Source organism: Passer montanus, unplaced genomic scaffold (genome assembly GCF_014805655.1).
Source record: "Passer montanus isolate IOZ18808 unplaced genomic scaffold, ASM1480565v1 scaffold617, whole genome shotgun sequence".
NCBI lineage: Eukaryota > Metazoa > Chordata > Aves > Passeriformes > Passeridae > Passer > Passer montanus.
Window position 1 is genome coordinate 2046 of NW_024371227.1, and position 7817 is coordinate 9862.

The following is a 7817-nucleotide window of genomic DNA, read 5'->3' on the forward strand; positions in this document are numbered from 1 at the left end:
GGGGAGGGTCATTGGGATTTTGGGGACATTCCCGGGGGGTCTCTGGGATTTTGGGGAGGGGTCCTTGCCTGGCGCGGGGGGGCCGGGCCCGGGGGGGTCGCTGGGATTTTGGGGACATTCCCGGGGTGTCACAGGGATTTTGGGGAGGGGTCACTGGGATTTTGGGGGGTCACAGGGATTTTGGGGAGGGGTCACTGGGATTTTGGGGACATTCCCGGGGGGTCTCTGGGATTTTGGGGAGGGGTCACTGGGATTTTGGGGACATTCCCGGGGGGTCTCTGGGATTTTGGGGAGGGGTCACTGGGATTTTGGGGACATTCCCGGGGTGTCACAGGGATTTTGGGGAGGGGTCCTTGCCTTGTGCTGCGGGGGGGCCGGGCCCGGGGGGGTCGCTCTGCAGCCGCCGCAGTTTCGCTTCCAGTTCCAGGTTGCGGCTCTCGGCCTCCTGCAGGCGCCTGCAGGGAGGGGACACTTGGGGACAGCCCCGGGGACACCCCCGGCCCCTCCCCCCGGCCCCACCGTAGCTGGGGACAGCGGGGGCAGCGGTGTCACCTCCCCGGGGGTGATTGTCACCCTGGTGCCACCCTCGGTGCCACCTCCCGGTCCCCAGTGCCACCCACGCCCACAGACCCGGGGTCACCTCGCTGTCCCCTCCCTGTCCCCGCTGTCCCCGCGGTGTTCCCTCGATGTCCCCGCTGTCCCTTCCCGGTGCCGCTGTCCCCACCCTGTCTCGCTGTCCCCCCCGGCCCCGCTGTCCCCTCCCGGTCCCGCTGTCTCCTCCCGGTCCCGTTGTCCCCCCGATGTCCCCGCTGTCCCCTCCTGTCCCGCTGTCCCCGTTGTTCCCCCGTAGTCCCCCCGGTGTCCCCGCTGTCCTTTCTCGGTCCCGCTGTCCCCTCGTTGTCCCCACCCTATTTCGCTGTCACCCCCGGTCCCGCTGTCCCCGGTGTCCCCCACTGTCCCCGGTGTCCTCGCTGTCCCCTCCCGGTCCTGCTGTCCCCCCGGATCACTGGGATTTTGGGGACATTCCCGGGGGGTCTCTGGGATTTTGGGGAGGGGTCACTGGGATTTTGGGGACATTCCCGGGGTGTCACAGGGATTTTGGGGAGGGGTCCTTGCCTTGTGCTGCGGGGGGGCCGGGCCCGGGGGGGTCGCTCTGCAGCCGCCGCAGTTTCGCTTCCAGTTCCAGGTTGCGGCTCTCGGCCTCCTGCAGGCGCCTGCAGGGAGGGGACACTTGGGGACAGCCCTGGCGACACCCCCGGCCCTTCCGCCCGTCCCCACCGTAGCTGGGGACACCGGGGGCAGCGGTGTCACCTCCCCGGGGGTGATTGTCACCCTCGGTGCCACCTCCCGGTCCCCGGTGCCACCCACGCCCACAGACCCGGCGTCACCTCGCTGTCCCCACCCTGTCCCGCTGTCCCCGTTGTCCCTCTGCGGTGTCTCCGCTGTCCCCTCCCGGTGTCGCCGCTGTCCCTCGATGTCCCCGCTGTCCCCCCGTTGTCCCCGCGGTGTCCCTGCTGTCCCCTCCCAGTCCCGTTGTCCCCTCGATGTTCCCGCTGTCCCTGCTGTCCCCTCCCGGTGCCACTGTCCCCGCTGTGTCCCCGCTGTCCCCCCGCTGTCCCCTCCCGGCCCCGCTGTCCCCTCCCGGCCCCGCTATCTCCCCGCTGTCCCCGCTGTCCCCGTTGTCCCCCCGGGTGTCCCCGTTGTCCCCCTCTTTACCCCCTGTCCCCGTTGTCCCCCGCTGTTCNACCAGTATGGCACCAGTATGGATCCAGTGCACACCAGTATGGCACCAGTATGGCACCAGTGTCACCAGTATGGCACCAGTATGGCACCAGTATGGCACCAGTATGGACCCAGTGCCCACCAGTATGGCACCAGTATGGGCCCAGTATGGCACCAGTATGGCACCAGTATGGACCCAGTATGGCACCAGTATGGACCCAGTGCACACCAGTATGGCACCAGTATGGCACCAGTATGGCACCAGTGTCACCAGTATGGCACCAGTATGGCACCAGTATGGCACCAGTATGGACCCAGTGCCCACCAGTGAGGGACCAGTGCACACCAGTATGGCACCAGTATGGTCCCAGTGCTCACCAGTGTGGTACCAGTATGGGTCCAGTATGGTACCAGGATGGTCCCAGTATGGTACCAGTATGATACCATTATTGGCCCAGTATGGGCTCAGTATGGTCCCAGTATGGTCCCAGTGCCCACCAGTATGGGCCCAGTGTCTCCCAGTGCCCACCAGTATGGTCCCAGTCCCTCCCACTCCTTTCCAGTCCCCCCCCAGTCCCTCCCAGTGCCCCCCAACACCCTCCCACTCCTTCCCAGTCCCCCCAGTGCCCCCAGTGCCCCCAGTTCCCGGTGCCGGCGCGCACCTGGAAGTGCAGGATCTTGGCGTAGGTCTCGAGCACGCTGTCGGCGAAGAAGGGCGGCTTGCCGCAGAACATCTCAAAGGCGAGGACCCCCAGCGCCCACCAGTCGCACTCGGGGCCGTAGGAGCGCGAGGGGTCCTCGACCGCCAGCAGCATCTCGGGGGACAGGTAATCGGGGGTGCCCACGGCCACCGCCGAGCGCACCTGGGGACAGCATTGGGGACATTGGGGACATCACTGGGGACATGGGGACAGGTAATCGGGGGTGCCCACGGCCACCGCCGAGCGCACCTGGGGACATCGGGGACATTGGGGACACATTGGGGACATCACTGGGGACATGGGGACAGGTAATCGGGGGTGCCCACGGCCACCGCCGAGCGCACCTGGGGACATGGGGACATTGGGGACATCACTGGGGACATTGGGGACATTGGGGACATTGGGGACATTGGGGACATTGGGGACATCACTGGGGACATGGGGACAGGTAATCGGGGGTGCCCACGGCCACCGCCGAGCGCACCTGGGGACATCGGGGACATTGGGGACATTGGGGACATCACTGGGGACATTGGGGACATCACTGGGGACATGGGGACAGGTAATCGGGGGTGCCCACGGCCACCGCCGAGCGCACCTGGGGACATTGGGGACATGGGGACAGGTAATCGGGGGTGCCCACGGCCACCGCCGAGCGCACCTGGGGACATTGGGGACATTGGGGACATGGGGACAGGTAATCGGGGGTGCCCACGGCCACCGCCGAGCGCACCTGGGGACACGGGGACATCATTGGGGACATTGGGGACATCACTGGGGACATTGGGGACATGGGGACAGGTAATCGGGGGTGCCCACGGCCACCGCCGAGCGCACCTGGGGACATTGGGGACATTGGGGACACTGGGGACATTGGGGACATCATTGGGGACATTGGGGACATCATTGGGGACAGGGGACACTGGGACATTGGGGACACTGGGGACACTCAGGGCATTGGGGACAGGTAATCGGGGGTGCCCATGGCCACGACCAAGCGCACCTGGGGACATTGGGGACATTGGGGACATTGGGACAATTCTCCAGGTGCCCGTAGGGTTGACATCTGTGTCCCTCTCTTGTGTCCCCCACCATGTCCCTGCCGGTGTCCCCCCCGGTGTCCCTCCTGGTGTCCCCACCCTGTCACCTCCGTGTCCCCCGGTGTCCCTCCCAGTGTCTCTCCCCTGTCCCTCCTGTCCCCACCATGTCCCCCCTGGTGTCCCCCAGTGTCACTTACGGTGTCTGTCCCGTGTCTCCCCCCGTCCCCCATGTCCCCCCAGTGTCACTCATTGTGTCCCTCCCCTGTCCCCCGTGTCCCTCCCCGGTGCCACTCACGGTGCACCAGCTCGGCCAGGTAGAAGCGCGCCATGGGCAGCGGCAGCCGGTCCCCGAACTTGCTGAGCAGCGTCAGCAGGTCACCGCCGATGTAGTACTCCATCACCAGGTACTGCGGGGACACGGGGACACGGGGACACGGGGACATGGGGACATGGGACAATGCAGTACTCCATCACCAGGTACTGCGGGGACACGGGGACACGGGGACAATGCAGTACTCCATCACCAGGTACTGCGGGGACACGGGGACATGGGGACATGGGGACATGGGGACACACAGGGACACCGGGACACGGGGACTATGCAGTACTCCATCACCAGGTACTGCGGGGACACGGGGACATGGGGACAACTGGGGACACCTGGGGACATGGGGACACACAGGGACACCGGGACATGGGGACAATGCAGTACTCCATCACCAGGTACGGCGGGGACACGGGGACAGGTGGGGACAACTGGGGACATGGGGACACACAGAGACACAGGGACACACAGAGACACAGGGACACACAGGGACACCGGGACACGGGGACAATGCAGTTCTCCATCACCAGGTACTGCAGGGACACGGGGACATGGGGACAACTGGGGACATGGGGACACTTGGGGACACACAGGGACACAGGAACACACAGGGACACAGGGACATGGACAGGACAGGGACATGGGGACATGGACCAGCATGGGGACAATGCAGTACTCCATCACCAGGTACTGGGGGGACACATGGGGACATGGGGACAACTGGGGACACATGGGGACATGGGGACAGTTGGGGACATGGGACAATGCAATACTCCATCACCAGGTACTGCTGGGACAGTTGGGGACAATTGGGGACACACAAGGACACAGGACAGCACAGGGACATGGGACAATGCAGTACTCCATCACCAGGTACTGAGGGGTCACGGGGACAGCTTGGGGACAGCTTGGGGACATGGGGACATGGAGGTGACACGGGACATGCAGGTGACATGGAGCTGATGCAGGTGACACGGAGGTGACACACAGGTGACACAGGTGACACAACTGACACCGGTGCCACAGAGGTGGCCTGGGCGACACGGAGGTGGCCTGGGTGACACACAGGTGACATGGAGGAGGCCCGGGTAACACAGGTGACACGGAGGTGGCCCGGGTGACACACAGGTGACACAAGTGACACGGGTGACAGCGCTGTCCCCTCACCAGGCACTGCGGGTCCTGGAAGGCGAAGTGCAGCCGCGTGATCCAGCGCCGGTCCCCGCGCACCAGCACGTCCCGCTCCTCGCGGAAACACGACACCTGGGACAGGGACAGGGGACACAGGGGACAGGGACAGGGGACAGGGACAGGACACGGGACAGAGGGGACAGGGACAGGGACAGGGACAGGGACAGGGACACAGAGACAGGGACAGGGGACACAGGGACAGGGACAGGGGACAGAGGGGACACAGGGACAGGGATGGGACAGGGATAGGACACAGGGGACAGAGGGGACAGGGACAGGGGACAGGGACAGGGACAGAGGGGACAGGGACAGGGACAGGGGACAGGGGACAGAGGGACACAGGGGACACAGGGACACGGGGACAGAGGGGACAGGTGACACAGGGGACACAGGGACAGGGACAGAGGGGACACAGGGGGAACAGGGGACACGGGGGGACAGGGCACACGGGGACACAGGGGACACGGGGACAGAGGGGGACAGGGGACAGAGGGGACAGGGACAGGGATGGGACAGGGATAGGGACAGGGGACAGGGGACAGGGACAGAGGGGACACAGGGGGCACAGGGACAGGGACAGGGGACAGGGACAGGGACAGGGACACAGAGACAGGGACAGGGGACACAGGGACAGGGACGGGACAGGGACAGGGACAGGGGACAGGGACAGGGACAGGGACATAGGGGACACGGGGACAGAGGGACAGAGGGGACACGGGGACAGAGGGGACACGGGGACAGAGGGGACAGGGATAGGGACACGGGACAGAGGGAACACGGGGACAAAGGGGATACAGGAGACAGAGGGGACACAGGGACACGGGGGACAGAGGGGACAGAGGGACAGAGGGGACAGGGACAGGGACAGGGGACAGGGGACAGAGGGACACAGGGGACACAGGGACACGGGGACAGAGGGGACAGGTGACACAGGGGACACAGGGACAGGGACAGAGGGGACACGGGGGGACAGAGGGGACAGGGATGGCACAGGGACAGAGGGGACAGGGGCAGGGATGGGGACAGGGACAGAGGGGACAAGGACAGAGACAGGAACGGGGACAGGGACAGGGAGGACAGGGACAGGTGAGGGCACAGGGACAGCGACACGGCTGCCACCTGCGCTGCCACCTGTGCGCCGCCCCGCCCACAGCGCTCTTGTCGCTGGTGTCCCCTCGGTGTCCCCTCATCCGCGGTGCCATCCCCCACCTCACGTCCCAGCGTGTCCCACGAGTGTCCCCACACATCCCCGAGTGTCCCCAAGTGTCCCAAACTGTCTCCAAGTGTTCCCCGAGTGTCCCCGAGTGTCCCTGGTGTCCCCAGGTGTCCCTGCACGTCCCCGGCGCAGCATGTCCCCAGTGTCCCCTGTGTCCCAAGTCCCCCAGTGTCCCCGGTGTCCCCCAATGTCCCCGGTGTCCCCTGTGTGTCCCCTGTGTCCCCGGTGTCCCCCAATGTCCCCGGTGTCCCCACCTGTCCCTGGCGCAGCATGTCCCCAGTGTCCCAGCTGTCCCCGGTGTCCCCAATGTCCCCAATGTCCCCGGTGTCCCCTGTGTGTCCCCTGTGTCCCCGGTGTCCCCCAATGTCCCCGGTGTCCCCACCTGTCCCTGGCGCAGCATGTCCCACTTGTTCATGATCTTCATGGCGTAGATCTGCCCCGTCTCCCTCATCCTCACCACGGCCACCTGCGGGGCACGGGGGTCACGGGGCTCGGTGCCACCCCGGTGCCACCCCCGCTGTCCCCGCGGTGTCCCCGGTGTCACCCCCGGTGTCCCCGAGGTGTCCCCGGTGTCCCCTGACCTCGCTGAAGGCGCCTCTCCCGATCACTTTGAGGATCTCGAAGTCTCCGCGCTGCAGCTGCAGCTCCCGGACCCGCGCGGCCGCCGGCTCGGCTGGAACCGGACCGGGCCGGGTCAGGGAGAACCGAACCGGACCGGACCGGGTCAGGGAGAACCGGACCGGACCGGGTCAGGGAGAACCGGACCGGACCGGGTCAGGGAGAACCGGACCGGACCGGGTCAGGGAGAACCGGACCGGACCGGGTCAGGGAGAACCGGACCGGACCGGGTCAGGGAGAACCGGACCGGACCGGGTCAGGGAGAACCGGACCGGACCGGGTCAGGGAGACCCGAACCGGGCCGGACCGGACCGGAACCGGGTCAGGGAGAACCGAACCGGAACCGGGTCAGGGAGAACCGGACCGGACCGGGTCAGGGAGAACCGAACCGGACCGGGTCAGGGAGAACCGGACCGGGCCGGACCGGACCGGAACCGGGTCAGGGAGAACCGGAACCGGGCCGGACCGGACCGGAACCGGGTCAGGGAGAACCGAACCGGGCCGGATCGGACCGGAACCGGGTCAGGGAGAACCGAACCGGGCCGGATCGGACCGGAACCGGGTCAGGGAGAACCGAACCGGGCCGGATCGGACCGGAACCGGGTCAGGGAGAACCGAACCGGGCCGGACCGGACCGGAACCGGGTCAGGGAGAACCGAACCGGGACCGGGTCAGGGAGAACCGAACCGGGCCGGGTCAGGGAGAAACGGGACCGGGTCAGGGAGAACCGAACCGGGCCGGGTCAGAGAGAACGGGACCGGGCCGGGTCAGAGAGAACGGGACCGGACCGGGTCAGGGAGAGCCGGACCGGAACCGGGTCAGGGAGAACCGAACCGGGACCGGGTCAGGGAGAACCGAACCGGGCCGGGTCAGGGAGAAACGGGACCGGGTCAGGGAGAACCGAACCGGGCCGGGTCAGAGAGAACGGGACCGGGCCGGGTCAGAGAGAACGGGACCGGGCCGGGTCAGAGAGAACGGGACCGGAACCGGGTCAGGGAGAACCG

The 7817-nt window shown here is 66.7% G+C and overlaps 1 protein-coding gene across 1 annotated transcript in view; it reads right to left on the reverse strand.

Annotated features, from left to right (window-relative positions):
• Positions 1-311: 311 nt before the first annotated feature.
• The window catches only part of LOC120510983 (myotonin-protein kinase-like), a gene marked incomplete at its 5' end in the record, with an annotated part of 12405 nt that continues 4899 nt past the window's right edge, over positions 312-7817 (reverse strand). The window contains 8 exons of the mRNA XM_039727507.1: positions 312-640; positions 1389-1483; positions 2375-2585; positions 3004-3156; positions 3766-3870; positions 4956-5051; positions 6578-6661; positions 6777-6868. Of these exons, the coding sequence (XP_039583441.1) occupies positions 329-640; positions 1389-1483; positions 2375-2585; positions 3004-3156; positions 3766-3870; positions 4956-5051; positions 6578-6661; positions 6777-6868 (1148 nt within the window). The remainder of the gene's footprint in view (positions 641-1388; positions 1484-2374; positions 2586-3003; positions 3157-3765; positions 3871-4955; positions 5052-6577; positions 6662-6776; positions 6869-7817) is intronic.